Here is an 18,252-nt window from a genome sequence, read left to right as displayed (position 1 = left end):
AGGAAAGAAAAATGATGTCAAATAGCTTCCCCTATCTAGTTGTGAGCTGCTGGAGCTAACTGAAACCACTCTTTGAAATAGCAGTATGTACTTCAGTAATGCAGAAACACAGGGATATTTGCAATGATTCACTGAAGAATACTGTAGAGGAATTTAACACACAGTAAGATCCAATTATACTGGCAGAAGCTGTTATGTAATTAGACAAGAGACCATACACAAATTTAATGTGGGTTTAAAAATGAGATGAAGTTTTAGTCATATGTATCCATGGCAATTATTGGAATGTGGATATTTCAAGGCCTTAATTTAGCAGCTGATCTAGCCACTGTCTGTGTCTTCATAACTTGGCATGGTCAGAGTTCCACAAAGAATTAATAGGAGAATAAATGCTATTTTTCTTTGACTTGTATAGGCTGTCCTAGCTGCTATTGTAATGGTCAACATGTTTCCATTTCTTGAAAAATTTCTGGACATCCCCACCCTGTGGAGGCAAGATAAGTATCATTTAGTAAGTGTTGAAAGACTAGCCCTGTGATTAGAGGGAGCTTTAAGGAAGAAACAAACCTTTTGGGGAGGCAAAGGGGGAAAACATAACAATGCAGGTGCTCTTGGAAAAATGGCCATTTAGCAAAAACCTGGGGGGAATTCACTGAAAGAGAAATGGCTGCTGGATGCATTGAAGCAGTTCTACAAATCTGTTTGCAGCTACTTCAGCATTGAGAGAGATTGTTATTGCTGATGCCCTCAGAGCATTACAGGAGGCATTTGTTCAGGAGCTTTATGATTGACTGGAGGCTGAAGGAAACAGCTTCTCCTAGAAATAGGCCATGCACAACTACATATGAAAAATGTACCTTATTTTTTTTTAATCATGCAAATGTTAGAAACCAACAACATGCTCTCAAGAAAAGCTTGAAGTAAGCAAATGCTGAATGCTCAGATGTGATCTTGTTCATTATTAGATAAATACCCAAACAATAAGTAGATGCACTCTTTTTGAGTTCTGTATATTAAAAGGAAGGAAATTAAACTGAGGAGTTGATTTTTCAGAACTGAGATCCTCTATTTTCACTGAGGTCAGACAGCGCTGTGTTTTTGATAGGAGGGACAAGGGAAGCCACTGTTTGTAGCAGCCTGCATATACATTTATATGATGAAATGTGGGTAATCTATTCCATATAAAAGCTTGTAGCTGGAAACAATGCTTTCTAATAGTCTATGAACTTGCAACACCAACTCACAGGCTCATTGAGTCTGTGGGCTGTGGTAGCTCATCTGAACAGGTTGCCAACTCTAATATGGAAGAAATACGTCTCTAATAAGGAAGAGGCTGTTGATCTCTGCTGATATTACCTTTGACTGTTGGAAAAATACAGCCAGCAAGAGTGGTTGTACTTTCTTCAGTTGGCCATACCAGGAATACTTTTCATGTTACTCCACTAAAGGTTTTAGCATAAGACTTCTTTTTGAAAAGGCTCTTTGGGGCTGAATTGATGGAGCTCCAACTAAATTGGAAATTCTCAGCACCCTTGGTTATTCAGGCCTGCCTGTGATCATTTTCAGGCTAAAGCTGTTCCAAGAGTAAAGCAGAGACACTTCCCTTGTTACCATTTTTTACTCCTCTATCCTCCCGCTTAGTGATGATGTTGAGAATAGTTCAACCAAAAAGTTACCATGACCCTCCTAAAAGTTACAGTACCTCTACTCAAAGGAAGCCATCTCAAACACAGACATCAGAGCAGGAGGCAGCTGAATTACTGGTTTGACTGTGAGAGTGCTGTTGGCTGATATGGAGTAGATGTGTGCATTCTTTGTGTGTTCTACATTTTTGAGCTTTGTCATAACTAATATTATTGTTCCTGACTTTTGTTCAAAGGTCATTTGGATTGTGACTTTTGCTGCGGTTCTCTGTCTCGGTCTTGATATAGGCTTGGCCATCTCAATGGGGTTCACCTTCTTCATAATCACTGTGAGGTCACACAGGTACGGGTTCTTATGGCAGTACACTAAGTTTTCTTTAAGCTGATGTTTGGATGATACCGGTATGTTTTTGGATTTGTTAAACCTTCAGTCAAACTAACCTTGAGATCTGTCTAATGTCTTCCCATCAGTGCATGGACTGGGACCTTAACCTCATCCTAACCAAGCTGATGAGCTATGCATTTGAGTCTATGGGAAAATGTGTCATTTATTGAAATGTATTCTACATTGTGATAAGATCAGCCAGGAATGGCTGACCCGCCATATGACCTTAACCTCATCCTAACCAAGCTGATGAGCTATGCATTTGAGTCTATGGGAAAATGTGTCATTTATTGAAATGTATTCTACATTGTGATAAGATCAGCCAGGCCCCCCCCCCCCGCCATATGTCATAGAAGTCACAGAGAAGTAGGGCTGGAATGAACCTCCAGAGGTCATCTTGTCCAACCCCTGCCTGAGGCAGGATCATCCCTATCCAAACCATCCCGTACAACCATAATCTAAACTCTACATAAGACTACTCTCAACCCTGATGCAACATAGACCTAACTAATACCCTAACATGCCACAGGTAAAGCAGGGGACCCATGGTCTATAAAATGTTGTCAATATATGCTCAATAAGTCCTGGGTGGAGGGCCATGCCCCCATTACAGAGAAAAGCAAAAACCCCCACAGTCCATCCCAATCTGACCATGGGCTAAAATTCCTTCTTGACCCCAAACATAGCAATCAGTCTGATCCTGAATAGAGGGCAAGACCTTCTAGCCAGAAACCTCTGACTTTATTCCTAGCAGGAGAATTGGCACATCCCTGTTGAAGTCCCCAGCTTTAGCAGTAGCCAACACACAATGCCTCTGGGGAGGTTTAAAAACACCCTGCCACACATAGCAGAAGCAAGGGGGAGGGGTGGGAGCAACCAGCAGAGCCCCAAAGCATGGGAAATACTCATTGTAGAAAATAGGCATAGCTGAGGCAAAACCATCCCCGCCAGTGGCTGTCCAACCTCTTCCAACACCTCCAGTGATGGAGAGTCCACAATGTCCCTAGGCAATCTATTCCACTGCCTCATCATTTTCACAATGGAGAAGATTTTTTCAGTTTTCCAATCTAAATTTACTTTGCTGCAACTTCACCTTATTGGTCTACATCCTCTTCTCTGCAGCAAGAGAGAAAATAGATTCATAGATGTTAGGGTCGGAAGGGACCTCAATAGATCATCGAGTCCGACCCCCTGCATAAGCAGGAAAGAGCGCTGGGTCTAGATGACCCCAGCTAGATACTCATCTAACCTCCTCTTGAAGACCCCCAGGGTAGGGGAGAGCACCACCTCCCTTGGGAGCCCGTTCCAGACCCTGGCCACTCTAACTGTGAAGAAGTTCTTCCTAATGTCCAATCTAAATCTGCTCTCTGCTAGCTTGTGGCCATTATTTCTTGTAATGTGCTTTCCCTCTTCTTTATAGCAGCCCTTATGAATATTAGAAGACTGTTTTCATGTCTTCTCTTCAGTGCCTTTTCCACAAGCTGAACATGCCCAGCTCCTTCAGCCTCTCCTGATATACTTGCCTTCTAAGCCCTTGATCATTTTTGTTGTCCACCTCTGGACCTTCTCTAACTTCTCCACATTCTTTTTAAAATCTGGAGCCCAGAACTGCACACAGTGCTTCAGATGAGGCCTAACCAGTGCTGAGTAGAAAGGCACTATCACCTCCTGTGTCTTGCACCTAATGCTTCTCTTGATGCAGCCCAAAACTGCATTGGCTTTTTGTATGGCTGCATTATACTACAGACTCGTATCAAATCTGTGGTCTACCAAGACTCCCAAGTCCTTTTCCACAGAGCTGCCATCCAGCCAAGTGTCCCCCCATAAAGATTCCATAAAGAGAAGGTGGCAGTCCTGTGTCCTTATTTCAGAGAAGTTACCGAAATTCACTCAAGTCTCAGTCTGTTATCTTTTCATCAAACACATTTGCTGCCAGAGCAGATGACTAAAGACTGATAGTAAAGATATGTCTGCATCATGCCCTTGGTGCTGCCAGGAGCACCCACTCTTGAACATAACTCACCCCCCTGCTCCTGCTTGCTTATGTCAAAGTCAGAAATATGGCAGTAAAGCTGCTCCAAGTTCTCTCCTATGGCCATCTTCAAGCACTCTGGTAGCAGAAGTCTGAAGGGCAGCACCAGGGATGCTCCTAGATTGACTTTGTATTGCTGTGTTTCTGGGTTTGGTGCAAGTGAATGGAAGCCAGAGGCAGGATATGTTTGAGAGCAGGTGCTCCCAGCACTGCCAGAGATGCGATGTAGACAGCATAAAGGGCTCTTAGCTACTATCCTAAACAAAACAAAACACCATTATTTCTCTCACTGCCAAATACTTGAAGCTTATCTTGATATACCTGTTGAAGAGGTTACTTCCTGCCAGTGCATGTCCTGCCAGTGCATGTCAGAGTAGATTACACCTTATACAGACACAAACTAAGCCAGTGAGCATCCCAGTCCCTGAACACATGAGAACGCATGTGAATTGGTCTGAGGTGGCGTCTATGCGTGCCCTCTCCCGATCCCACCTGGATCGCCATGTGCGAGTTCTCTCTCGATCCCATCTGGGTCCCCATGTGCGAGCCGGGCCCGTCTTTGTGCACACAGGCTGTGGCTGGCAGCCCGGGTACACGGGGCTGGAGAAAAACCGCGGCGTGGTTTGGTACGCTCGAGCTAGAATCAATCACAGAGGCGTAATGGTTGATTGAAAAGATTATTTACTTACACCCAAGGTGGTCGCGGTGTAGGCTGGTCAGCTTTCCAGGCACAGCTCCGCTTGAGTTCTTGGTGGAGGACTCTAATAAACTCGGTTCCTTGACCCCGGAGTGATTCAGGCTCCGCAGGTTCAAGAATTCGTTCCTACAGAGCAGCTGTATCTCCGTGAGTGTTACTCGGTTCCCAGGTCCCCCGGAGCTGTTAAGACTCTGTGGGTTCGACAAATTAAACCTCTGTTGCCCTCTTAAGGAAAAAGCTGGGTTCGTAGGGATCAGCAGCGCTTAGAAATCCTCACACACCTTTCCCAAACTCCATGTGCTTTCTCTCTCTCCGACTTGGGCGGAAACTACCCAAGCCTTTTGTACGGCTAGCAAGCCAATAGCTAGCCGCCACGTATGCCTACATTTAGAACCGGCCAATAATGTGGCACGAATCTAAATACAAATGGCAGGAACTCCTTTGCATCGTGCATCACTATAATGCAAAAGAAATGCACTATGCAAAGAAAGCTACAGAACTGGCGGGAAAAGCTCCTGCACGTGGGTTGTCCGTTACAACAGAACACTCCACCATGCAAAAGAGCTGCAATTTGGCGGGAACATGATTTAGCGATGCCGAAGCGCACACAAACAAGAAAAACCACAACTTTGGGTTGTGACAGCGTCTAAGTCACTCCCTTGGAATGTTTCACTTCTGCAAATATTTCAAGTTGCTTCTTAACACTTGCTTTACACTTCCATACAGCATTGCTCTCCTGAGCTAGACTTGAAATGCCATGAACACTTTGGAAAAGCAATTCTGCAATCATATTTCAGTTAAGCATCTTCTTCATCCGTTTCACCTTACAGGTCTGTTACTGCATATACATTTACCACAAGTGAGTATTTGTACTGATGGCACTCAAAAGAACAAGCAAGTCCCCGGTAAATGGATTTTGAGTAGAATGTTACTACAAATTCATGCTTTCCACACTCCAGATCCTCCTCCACTTCTTTAGGGGCTATGCTGAATAATGAGGATGTTTTGTGGGGAAAAGATGTTTCCTTGCCTACCTTTTATATGGAGTTTCCATGGCTTGGCACAGAGAATTCAAGAGAGTTGGGGGTACAGATGCATCCAAAGGGTGTGGATATGTACAGATCATTTTCACAAAGAACTATGGCTAAAACAATGTAATAGTAATGTAATGTCCCTGAACTCCAGGGACAAAAATGTTGAGAGCTATTATTTTTTCCCTTTTCTCTTTAAAAGCCTAATAAACATCTGGTTTCAGAATGAAGATGATGATGCTGGGCCAGGTTCAACACATGGATATTTATAGAAGTTTATCTGACTACAAAGCAGTAAGAGAAAAAAATGACATGCCACCCCCTCCTCTAATCTTTGTTACATGCACATTAATGTCCATGGGTCACCCATCACGTTCAGTTCATTGTAAGATTTGAAAATCTGTACAGATAATTCAATATCTGCAGTAGGGAACAATGACAGAATCATAAAAGAACAGGGTTGGAAGGGACCTGAGGAGGTTATCTAGTCCAGCCACTTCCTCAAGGCAGGATTGTCTCTGACTGAGCCATCTCAGCCAAATGTCTGTCTACTCTGCTCTTACAAATGTCCAAGGGTGGAGATTTCACAACCTCTCTGGGTAGCCTCACAGTGCAGGAGTTCTTCCTAAATTACCCTTGCTGCAAGGATCATTGTTCCTTGTCCTGTCCCTTGTGGCCACAATGAATAGTCTATCTCCACCACAGATAATAGCAAGGCCCTTTCCACATTAGTATGCCCCTACTAGTATACTGCAAAGATGGGAACATTTTAGAAAAATGCTAGCGTAGACAAATAGGAGACAGTGACTCTTGAAAGCAATTTGGCTTGTCTGTGTTCTAGTAGCTAAACCATTTTCAGCTATAGTAAGAGGAGACCCATTTGGTATGCCTACACTGCAGACTGCTTTGTGCCAGGGTAAATTATCGTTATTGAGCTCCATGGCTAGATTGCTGCTAGTACCCAAGGCGATAAGCTTAAAGTGTGTATGGATATCTCTACAGACAGCGTAAACATAATTGTCAGAGTCAAGTGAATAATTGTACTTACATGTGGACAGCCCTCAGCGGCTTGGGTTTTGTCTTGCAGGCAGTGGAGATTGAAGGTGTTAAAATCTTCCAGTGCTGCTCCTCCATCTCGTTTGCAAATATGAAACACTTCAAAGAATACTTGTTACGTAAGGTAAATGCCATTTTTTCCTGTCATCACCCGCTTCTGAACTGCCGTTCTGGAAATACACAGTCCTCTCCAATATACTCACTTGTTTTTTCCAGATGGATATGAAAGCAGTGCCCCTCGATGAAAATGAAATGAGAGCTTTAATCTCAGTCAGCCTGTCTGACACTGGAGTTCAGAGAAAAGATTTTAAATGTGCTTGTGTTTGTGATCCACCTGAGCCATTACCCAGGGTAAGCAGCCTTATTTGCTTTTTAATAGTTATCTAGTGATCCAGCTACAGCATCCAAACTCTCTGGCACTGAGGGCCCTGTTATAAACTTGCCAGAAACTTGTATTGTCTGCATTGCATATAAAATTACATATATTTGCAAATCAGAAATAACAAGCATGATCCTTCTGCTCTCACTTGTACCTAGATGAATAGATACTGTACTCTGCTTGCTGGCTGACTTGACCTGAAATATAAAAATCCAACATTATTACCTTCTTTCCCTTTCCTTGACTGAAAGAAGTGATTATGTCAAATGGCTCAACGGGGACTGACTGTCTGAAGAATTCTGGCCAGTCCCTGTGCCAGGTATTCACTAGCTCAGGAGCAATAAATACCTTAAATCCTGCCAGCCACAATCTCTGCCTACAGGCGCCCTTGATGATCAGATGATTTCTCTTTTCCTTATTTTAAATTCAGTGGTAATTGAATGCCTTCTATTCAGTCAGTCTCGTCCTCCTACCTATACTTGACAAATTCATAGGCAAATATCTTGAAGAGACTTCAGGACATGGATAATCCTACTAAAATATTCTTAATTCTCAGACTATGCTGGGTAGTTAGCTAAAGATAATAAAATACTTCTGTGGGGGGGTTGGGGGTGGACTTAAAGAAAACTAGTCTGGGGAAGGTGTGTGGGACTGATGGGAAGGATGGTTTTGAACGTCAAGCTTCTCCCAGAGGGTCGAGCCACAGTATGTGAACCTTTCAGCCACTTTCAACTCATTTTCTAGTGTAAAAGCTAAAGTGGGAGCTAGTCAATATTCCATTTTTTTAAATAATAAGTTGAGCTAAAATTGTCTGCTGAAAGGGCTTAGAAAGAGGACTAAGGTATAGAGATCCACTGAATCTTAAAAACAAGGGTTTGGCTTCGACATATTTGAACTATTAAAGAAAAAAATTAAAACCTTTTCAATTTTCTCATGAATGCATACTAGAAACTGCTTGTTCATAGCAGGAAGATATGCTGCATGAAACTTCATAAATTTCCTTCTCTTTTTTAAATAAAAAAATGTAAAATTGATGATGGACATTGCAATGATGATCTCAAGGAGTAGGGTAACAATGCAGTTCTTGGGTGACTGAAGGTATTCTGCTGACCACAACCAGGGTCTCCTGCTAATTGACATATTCATATTATTGTCTTCTGTTCTTAGCATAATCTCAAAGGCATTACTACCATGAGGGAAGGAAAATGCCTTGAATGATTTACTACGTTATTGTATCATATATTATATCATATAACAAGGAAATTTCTACCTTCTAGCCCATTCCCTTGACTGTATGCTCTCCGTTCTAGATCCCATATACTGAGAAACTGGTAAAGCGAAGTCACAGAAGTAGTGGGGCTTCATCGTCTTCCCTGAACTTGATACGCTGGTCGAAATTTGAAAGTAAACACAGCTCTGAGACGCTTTCAACAGGGTTTTCAGCACTATCCCCTGGCCGGCCTGAAGACATCAGAGGCAGGGCAGCAGGACCTGAGACTGGAAAGCGGAAGGATGAAGGGAAAAGAACATTGTTTCCTTTAGACCGTGGACTGGATAACTCCACAACGCTGTTGTGTCAGGCAGCAGAATGCACAGAGTCCTCGATATATCCAGTTCACACCATTATTTTAGACTTTAGTATGGTACAGTTTGTGGATTTGCAAGCTTCAGACTTACTTCGACAGGTAAGTCCCTTGAATGCATATAAAAGTAGCACCTGAAGTGTGCCAATATCCTGTTTCTCATTAGCTTAAAGCAGTGGTTCTCAGTTTTTTAGTCTTGAGGTGAAAGTCCTAGCAGATTGCATCTTCAGAGAAAACAAATTCCTTGTGGTTGTGCATCTTTGAAGATAATCCCGCTTTATTGTCACTCAGTTTTCCGTAATTTTCCTCTACTTACATCTTGGTCTAAATTGTCTGAAACAGTGAATGATTTTGAATGCTTTGTCGTGTCCCAATTTTGGGGTGCCAGCTTGAGATGCCTTAATTTTAATTAGCATTCAGAAAGTCCTAAGCATATAGGCTGTCTGTAAAACCAAGTTAATTAGTATTCAGGTACTTCAATGTGAGCATAGCTTGAAATGCTTCTATATCACTGGCTGGGTTTGCAAATGTAAATCCTGATTTCCACTGTTAACTCTGTGTGTGGGTTGTGATGAGCTTAGGGTCAGGGAAGCTTCACTTGTAGTATGACGAAAGGAACTAATACAAGCGCATGGCATGGCAACATTTGTTTGCTACAGAGAGTGATACTTGATGGTAATTTTGGGTTGGCACATGATTTGCCCCAAGAACTTGTGAAAGTTCTGCTGTTTTTGTGCTGAGGTAAGACCCCCTGAGTGAGACTCCTGGAAAAAACAGGACTTTTGGAGGCAACAAATTACAAGCAAGTGCTTTTTTTTTCCCCCTTTTCTGTCCTGCCTTTAGGTGCCCATATATTTCTGTGTAGAGCATGTCTTCCCCCTAATATGAACTTCTCTCAACAGATCTTCCACATGTTCCAGAATATTGGCATCACAGTCCTGATAGCTAGCTGTCACCGTAAGTATAGTATTAGTAATGCTGTATTGACCACTTTCTGGGTTGTTTGCAGGAACAAAATAAGTTTAAACCCAAGTGAAATGCTTTAGTGATGCTGTTTGCTGTGACTCTTTTTTTTTTTTTTTAAGTTTCTGTAGTAGCAATCTTTGAGAAGAATGATTTCTTCGACAACTGTGTCACCAAAGCACGGTTCTTTCTAACCCTTCATGATGCTGTGCTGGCTGCACTGGAACAGCGGCAAATGCCGGAGCCGATGGAACTCGGCATTGGAGAACCTGAGCAGGAGTTAAATGAAGGGCTGGTAGAAGAACAGAAGGTATGGTATTTAGTTCAAATCTTGATGCTGCCCAGTGATCCTAGGGGTATATGAAGTGGTGAATATTGACAGGTAGTTTGATATATGGGAATAAGTAGGAGTGTATGGGAAAAGGAGACTTCAAGGTCCCTAGCTGATCAATACAACTGATTCTCCTCATTCCCAGTATCCTGAGAGAATGATGCTTGCCAGTTGCCTACAGCTGGTTCTGCATTAATGCATAGTCAAGAAAGAAAGAATAATTACTTACCCTGTAACAACTGTGGTTCTTTGAGAGGCTGTTATCTGTGTGGATCCCATGAAGGGTTCTCTATCCATGCTTTGTCATCTTCATTAGTCAAAAGCTTTGAGTTGCAGGGGTTGGGGCTGCTCCTGTCTTTATATTCCTCCACGGGAGGACAAGACACAAAGTGTGTATGTGACCAGACTACTCAGAAAAATGTCTGAACTTGCAGACAGTGGGATCCATACTGGCTATCACACTTGAATCACCATTACTGCAGGATAAGTAACCATTTTTTCTCTACTTTAGAGGCTCCAGTAAGTATTAATTAATGTTTGTACAGTGCTTAGAAGATGTTCAGTGCTGTGGCAAGGTCCTTTTTAAATCTGCTCTAACACAAATTATACACTCTGTGTAAAGTCATCATATTCTTCTTGGAAACTGACTTCAACTGTGTGATAACGTAAGGTTTTTATCCAGGCTTAGTTGCTCTTGGGATTCCTACCTTAAGATGATTTGGACAATTCCCTAAGTATTGTCCCTCCAAAGTGACAAGTCTCCCATCTCCCCTGTATCTAGCCGAGATAATGAGCCCTGCGTGGGTAAAAACAGGAGCTGACTTCCAAGATCAGCTGTATACAGGAAACATTTGATAGCATTTTGTCCTTTCCAATTTGGATAAATTCAGCCTTCCTAAATGTATCCTTCTGTTTGATTTGCGTACAGGATTCTCTTTAAAAATATATCTTTTCCTAAATTGTTGCATGCTGTTATTTGATGCCATTAAACAACTGCTGCATTCCCCCCAGAAAAGGTGGCTGCATATCACTGGTTTGCAAAGTGACCACTGTGTATGTGTAGCCTCTAATGCACCTTGGAATCCCTTTGGATAAAAAGTACCATGGAAATGTAAGCTGATAATATTGTTATTTTTCATATACGGTGGCAGGAGTAATGTGTGTGTGTTGGGAGAGGATGGTTTTGTGGTTTACATAATTTTAATACACTTCAGGATATACTTTATTTTGCTTTATGCACCCAAATGACATGTATGTAGCCATGTAATTGCAGTTTTATGGCACTTATGTACAGTTTAAGAGTCTTATTTCTTACTATGATGAAATAAAATCACCATGCACAAGTATCTGCCAGAACAGGGTGAAGAACTCTCCTACCTTTTATCCAACTATCCTAGCAGTCAGGGCACTTGCCTAAGGAGCGAGAGATTGAGGTTCTAGGTTCCCCTCCCCAGAAGCAATGAGAACCTCCATCCTCTGCTTCCCAACAAAATGCTCTAAACCAGGCATGCTTCAGAATCCTGTTCGGCCCTTCTCTTGAAGCCGACTGACTGAACAGTGGGGAGACAGAGTAGATATGTGAAGCCAGGAGGAAGAAAACAAGTCAAAGGATATGTGGCTGTATTAAATGTATGCTGCCGTGGAGTATAGGACATAGGCGGGCACATAGGAGGCACTTTGTTCTAGTCTGGACTCCTGCTCCCACTGAGGCAGAACCTATCCTTGTACCATTTATCCATTTTATCCAGTGAGTATTAAATGCAAGGTGCAGTGGACCAGCTTCCAAGAGGAGGGGCCTCTGGGCAGTGCCTAATGCATAACTTGGTGGCTAGAGAGAGCACTTTCTTGGAAAGTGGGAAGCAAGGGCTCAAACCCCTTCTCAGTGAGGGAAGGTGGGGGGCCAGGAGCCTGGATTTCCCAGCTCGCCAAATGTCTTAGGTTTGGGGGCTAAAAAGGTGGGAGGGCTTCCTTCTCTTTCCAGTATCTAATGCTTGCAAGATACTTACCTAGCCTTGCCCATGTACCTGGACATTTCTGTCTCACTGGCTAACTGCCTGACCAGAGTAGTCAGTCGGTCTGTGCAAGAAAACCTAAATGGCTAACTATGTATAAAAATGCAGGTCAAAAACTGCTGTTATACAGCTGCATGTGTGCTATTTAGGCACAAAGTGAAACAGGATTTAGCCCTTCTTAGTAAGGAAGGATCTGCAAGGTAAGATAAAATTCTAAGTTTTCTTTTCCAAATTGTTACAGTGCTGGATCACTTCAGTCTACGTGGGGGGAAACTGTGAACTTTTTATTTTGATTTATTCCACTGTCTTGGGCATTGTGCAACTGAAGCACTTTTGTGTGCATTTCAGGAGAGAAGTCAGTATGTGGATAAGAACAATGATGTTTTCTCTATAAGGACTGCTGAGGATGAACTTCTGAATGAAGAGCCAGTACCAAATCTCTTTGACTCATACTCACAAACGGACCCGGAAGTTCTTCGGCAGCTGGATACTCCACTTCTTGAGCCAGATTACGAAGATGAGTCCTGGGGGCAGGACTGGAAACAAGGCAGCAATCGAAAGCAGTGACAGGGAATCCCACTCTAATATACCTGGTAGTTCTTAACTGCTTTTTTATTTCTTTGTTATCTGTTTCAAATTTCTTAATGTAACAAATCAGCCAACCCATCCAATGACTTAATACTCTAGTGAACCAGCAAAGTTTATCAGGTTACCATTAAGCACTTTCTATAAGGGTACTACTCAGCAATGAAAAAGCTGGCAAATTTTAACTTTCTGCAAGATGAAACTTGGAACCATTGAATTAATTTTGGCAGGGTTTCTGAAATTCTTTATGAATGACTTCAAATGTTCTCAAACTCGGAACATTTTTGTATACTGTTTGCTAGTGAATAAATGTTTGCATTTTTCAGCAGATTGTACACGTGCTGTTTCATTAATTTTGGATGTACAGTATGCAAAATAAAGTGAAGTTCCAGAAGAAAGTGTTTTGTCACTAATACTCTGTATTTTCCTAGAATTGCTGGTGTCTGCAGTAAAATAAAATGATATCAGTATACTGAGGGTTTTTTTTCTCAATCCCATTCAGATCAGCTATAACCCACAGTCAGCAAATTACGTCATTTTCTTTTATTTTCTTTTTTTCAGTAGGAATTCACTGAGACAGCAAAGAAGGGAGAAACATTTATCTGTCCAATGTTAGGAGCCAAGAACAGTTTAAAAAAAAAAAAAAGTACAGTAGCATTTGAAAAAATGCTTTATTTTTTGAGTATCAGCTTCATACTCAGGACAGTCTGGTGCATGCTAGGATATCACGGGGGGCAGAAACAGTCTCTGTGAGGTATGGCAATGCCATTTGTACCAGAGACCTTAATGCATTCATCCAAGAGATTCTTCCCTGACCTCAACACCTGGGCTGAGAGTTGTGGGTGGAATTCCCTTGTTTGGCAGAGAGCCAGCACAAGATATTTCATAGATTTAATAGATTTCATAGACATTAGGGCTGGAAGGGACCTCAGAAGATCATTGAGTCCAGCCCCCTGCCCAAAGGGTAGGAAGTCAGCCGGGTTCATAGGATCCCAGCAAGATGAGCATCCAGTTTGCTCTTGAAGGTGTTCAATGTAGGCGCTTGAACCACCTCCGGTGGCAGGCTGTTCCAGACCTTGGGGGCTCGGACAGTAAAGAAATTCTTCCTTATGTCCAGCCTGAAACGGTCTTGTAGTAGTTTATGACCATTTGACCTAGTCGTCATCCCTTGGGGCGCTCTGGTGAACAAACGTTCCCCCAGATACTGGTGGTCACCCCTGATAAACTTGTAGGTGGCCATCAGATCACCCCTGAGCCTGCGCTTTTCCAGGCTAAAGAGCCCCAGGGCTCAGCCTGTCATCATAGGGTCTGCTTCCCTGACCTCTGATCATGCACGTGGCTCTTCTCTGGGCTTTCTCAAGCTTCTCCACATCCTTTTTGAATTGTGGAGCCCAAAACTGGACGCAGTACTCCAGCTGCGGCCTCACTAAGGCCGAGTACAAGGGGAGAATGACATCCCGGGATTTGCTTGAGAAGCATCTATGGATGCAAGCCAGCGTTTTGGTCGCTTTACTAGCCGCAGCATCGCACTGCAGGTTCATGTTCATCTTGTGGTCAATGATGACCCCCAAGTCTCTTTCTTGCATAGTGTTAGCCAACATAGCACTGCCGAGCCTATAAGGATGCTGTGGGTTTTTCTTCCCAAGGTGGAGAACCTTGCATTTATCGGCGTTGAACACTATCAGATTCTCGTCCGCCCACTTACTGAGCCTGTCCAGGTCAGCCTGGATCACCCACCTGTCTTCTGGTGTGGATGCTTTTCCCCCATATACCATACTTATCATTTAAACCCTATTGAGAGGTAACAAATTGGACTTAAGGACTGCAGGGTTCATTATAAGTCCTCTACTGAGAGATGAATTTTACTCTTTGAACAGCTTCAGCCTCTGCTGCTGCATAGAGTCTGTCCCCCCATCCTCTCCCCCCACCACGTGGAGCAAAAACGTGGAGGCTATTCAGATCTCCTCCACTTCTGGGTTGTTAAATTTTAATGGCAATATGTAGGCTAATAGAAATATCAGTTAAGGATCTGTAATGTCAAGTACACTAGTAAATCCTCCTGACCTTTTTAAAATTAAATTATTTTTACTGTTTCCAAGGAGTTTCTGGAGGAAAGGCATGGTACTGCATCCCTGTCATTTGAAATGGTAAAGGATTTTAAAGAACAATCTTTGTGTGCTTGCTTTCAGTGGGAGAAGCTGAGTTGTGGAGTCATCGCCTGTGGATGGAGCCTTCACTTTTTCCTTTCAATAGTGTTAAGTAATTCTCTGAGTATGCAGGCTTCTCTACATTGTTTCTGTACGGTATCTTCAAGCCAACTCCTTCATTTGGCAGCTTACATCAAAACAGTAATCTAAAAATTACAATAGGAATGGCTCTAATTTTCAGACTTTGGGGGCTGTTCTGCATCCCTGATTTAAAGTTAAACTGATGTTCCTAGCCCTTTGCATAGCAAAATCCTCCTCACTGTAAATTAGGGAGAGGTTCTTTTAGCTTGTTAAACAACGGGTAAACAATAGGTGTTAATCTTCCCTTTCCACCCATAATTTGTGTATTGAGTTCCTACCTTTAAAGCTCCATTAAACAAATCAAACAAAGGCCAATACGCCTATAACATTTTTTAAATATGCATGTAAAGTTTGCAAGGCAGGTACTTCTCAAGCACTGGGAGTCCGGGCACTTCCTTTTATGTTTGCTCTTTCCCCTCAATTTTTCTTATGTGAGGTCTTTGCCACCTGTTCTCTTAAGCAGCAACGGCTTGTGCTAGAATATTGACCTTCATGCTAGCAGGAGTAATTTTTTTCCTAATCTCCTTTTCCTGCATAGTCACTGCTGTGCAGTGCTTTAGCTCCACACCCAAGAATATGAACACGTTTCCTGTGTTTAACTAATACACAAATCACCTGGCACAGGGTACTGTGGAGTGACAAAGTATGTACCATATGCCAAAAGACTCCACCTAACCCTTTTAGAAGTCATGGGAGGAGAACCCGCAGAGTCCAAAGGCCTGTGTCTGCAATTGCTTCTAAGCAGTTTATGCCATTTTAATCTGGCCCAGTTAAAACAAACATGGTTGTGGCTTGTGCATGCAGAAATGTTTTTCACACTATCACTAGGAACTGTATATATGCTACCAGGCTGCTTAACTGTGTTTGTGTCAGTGAATGCTGGGGAAGTCTCCAAGAAGTAAGATTTGTTTGGTAATATTTTTTTATCAGAGCAAAGGCAGGCTTTCAGGCACAGAAATGCTCTGCCTCAGATTTGGGAAAGAACCAAATACAGCCTAAGTCAGGTAGAAATCTGGGAAACAATCCCATAACACCTAAATAGGGGATGCAGGTCCTGATTCGTATGCATGTAATCATGTGATATAAGCAAGTAAATGTAAGATACTATTATTTTACCTTGGTGATTTTTACAGCCACTTTACACTGGTGTAAAAAATGACAGCAAGCAGTGAAAAGGTAGTACAGACACTGTACCATGTTCAGAGGACGTGCACACAATGATAGCAGTAGTTCATGGAACAATGCATTCAGGTGTGTTACATTGCGCAGGGAGCTAGGAGGAAGGAGAGCCAGTCAAACCAGTTACATGCAGATGTAGTTATGAGTAAAAAAAATTAGTGTCTGACTAATTGCATGAAGACAACCACGTGTTGGCACAGGCTAAAAGAAGTATGAAATGGGGATAGCTGCCATGGTTACTAGTAGCAAATGAAATCAAATGGTGTGTGAGCACACACCTTGTCTAGAGCCAGCCATGCCAGTCACTCGTTACACATTTGGAAAAGGAGATCCCACTGCAGGTGGAGTGTCCCAGCTGTAAACAGGGATCACAACAATCTGATCTCACTCTCTGATCTCATTTTAATCTACTTAAATTGTAAACTATCTGTGCCAGGGACTTTTTAATAATGTTTTAATACACTGTGAATGAACAGGGCCCTTTTTTTGATTGAGGCCCAACTAACACAATGAAGCTAGTTGTGTAAACAGGGCATAAATCGGAGACCTTAACAGTGCATGAATGAAATAAAATTGCAGTACTATGGTTTCTAACTTTAAATAGCTCACACTGGAAAACAAACAGATGTACTGCCCATTATGGAGAGTAAAGGGACCAGAACATGCATTTATTTCATGAGCAAGAAGATGCATTTTTGTAAGGAACTAAAAGATTTCAGCTTCCAAGGGCTTGCAAGTCGCATCAGTGCAGCTAGTTTTAAACTGATAAAAGTATTTTGCACACATCTTCTGACTACAAACTGACATCTCTTAGGTTCTAAATGTGCTTTTCCTTGAAACATTGATAAGAGTGGGGGCCATCCTTTTTGGCAGGCCTGCCACAAATCAGTCCTGCACCTGCCCCGATGGCCACTCGGATCCCCTTTCTCTGCCCAAATCTGCTGCTTCCTACTCTGTGCTCCTTGCCCAATTTCCTCAACTTTCTGCTTCCTGCTCTGTGCTCCATGCCTGATCTCCTGCTCCGCTTTCTTCTCCCTGCTCTATCTGCTGCTGTGCTGCTTGTCCTCCATCCCCAATCTGTTGTGTGCTACACAGAGAAACCGCCCGTGCTGCTTGTAGCACTCATGTCACCACATCTGGTTTATAATGTTCTATTAAATGGTGTTTGGGCCTGGGTACCTTTTTAAACTCTGTTGGCTAGAAATTAAAATTTAAATATACACTGCTTTTGCACAGACTTTTCCAAATCAATGTTCTGGGCTCCCTCTGCTGGCTTGTGTCAAGTTAACCGGAGCTTTGCTGATGGCATGGTTATGCTAACAGGGTGATTTTTTTTGCAACAGAGTGAAGGTGGAGAAGACAGCATGTTTAACACAAAATTCAAGTCAAGTCAGTCCTGAGGCCACTGCGACCATTGGGGCACCTTAGATGTTGTGCATCATTGGTGATTCTTTGGGCAAAGTGATCTGGTGGTGCCCATCTCCTCTCCAGGTATGGTTGGCCGTTGGCTCACAGGGAGTTTACCCACCCTTTGACAGGTCTTGTTTTTAGTCCTGCTGGGTGTCGTGGAAAAAACACGCTGTAGAATTTGGAATCAGGTCAGGTTGAAACTTTATTTTGATAGCTACCGGAGAGAGACCGTTAAAGGGAAGATTCCCCCTGGCTCTCTGCCTTACAACAAGGGCAATTAACCTTTTATAGATTCAAGACAAAGGGTTTCCTAAACTAGCTTTTCCCACCTTGGGGCTATCTGTTTTGTGTCCTTCAAGACAGCTTTAATGGTCATCTTCCTCTTATCTAAGGATTTTTTCTCTCCCCACCCCCTGAGGCCTCAGCCATTCTTTGCTTCCACATTTCCCCCCTTTGAGACTTACAAGTCTCATCTTATTCTATTTCTATTCCCATGAGTCTCTTTATTTCATTTTGCATCCTTCTATATCTTCTTTCAATCTGCTCACATTTTTTTTAGTACTCTCATTTTAGTTTCTGTGGTGTGTTTTCTTCAGTTACTGAGTCTTTAGATTTGTGTAGGATGATTTAAACAAGCAAACTAAGAATTACCCAAGTCACGACCAACCAATCCCATCT

General features: G+C 42.6%; 1 protein-coding gene across 1 annotated transcript in view; it reads left to right on the top strand.

Annotated features, from left to right (window-relative positions):
• The window catches only part of SLC26A8 (solute carrier family 26 member 8), a 32,879-nt gene extending 19,793 nt beyond the window's left edge, over positions 1–13,086 (top strand). Inside the window, exons 12-20 of the mRNA XM_025206055.1 lie at positions 416–511; positions 1,880–1,986; positions 6,013–6,082; positions 6,876–6,968; positions 7,061–7,195; positions 8,534–8,908; positions 9,709–9,763; positions 9,892–10,079; positions 12,461–13,086. Coding sequence (XP_025061840.1) covers positions 416–511; positions 1,880–1,986; positions 6,013–6,082; positions 6,876–6,968; positions 7,061–7,195; positions 8,534–8,908; positions 9,709–9,763; positions 9,892–10,079; positions 12,461–12,679 — 1,338 coding nt within the window. The 3' untranslated portion in view covers positions 12,680–13,086. The remainder of the gene's footprint in view (positions 1–415; positions 512–1,879; positions 1,987–6,012; positions 6,083–6,875; positions 6,969–7,060; positions 7,196–8,533; positions 8,909–9,708; positions 9,764–9,891; positions 10,080–12,460) is intronic.
• Positions 13,087–18,252: the final 5,166 nt, after the last annotated feature.

This window comes from Alligator sinensis, unplaced genomic scaffold (genome assembly GCF_000455745.1).
Source record: "Alligator sinensis unplaced genomic scaffold, ASM45574v1 scaffold872_3, whole genome shotgun sequence".
Lineage (NCBI taxonomy): Eukaryota > Metazoa > Chordata > Crocodylia > Alligatoridae > Alligator > Alligator sinensis.
Note: the sequence above shows the minus strand (reverse complement) of the source record. Positions and strands in the feature narration are given on the sequence as shown.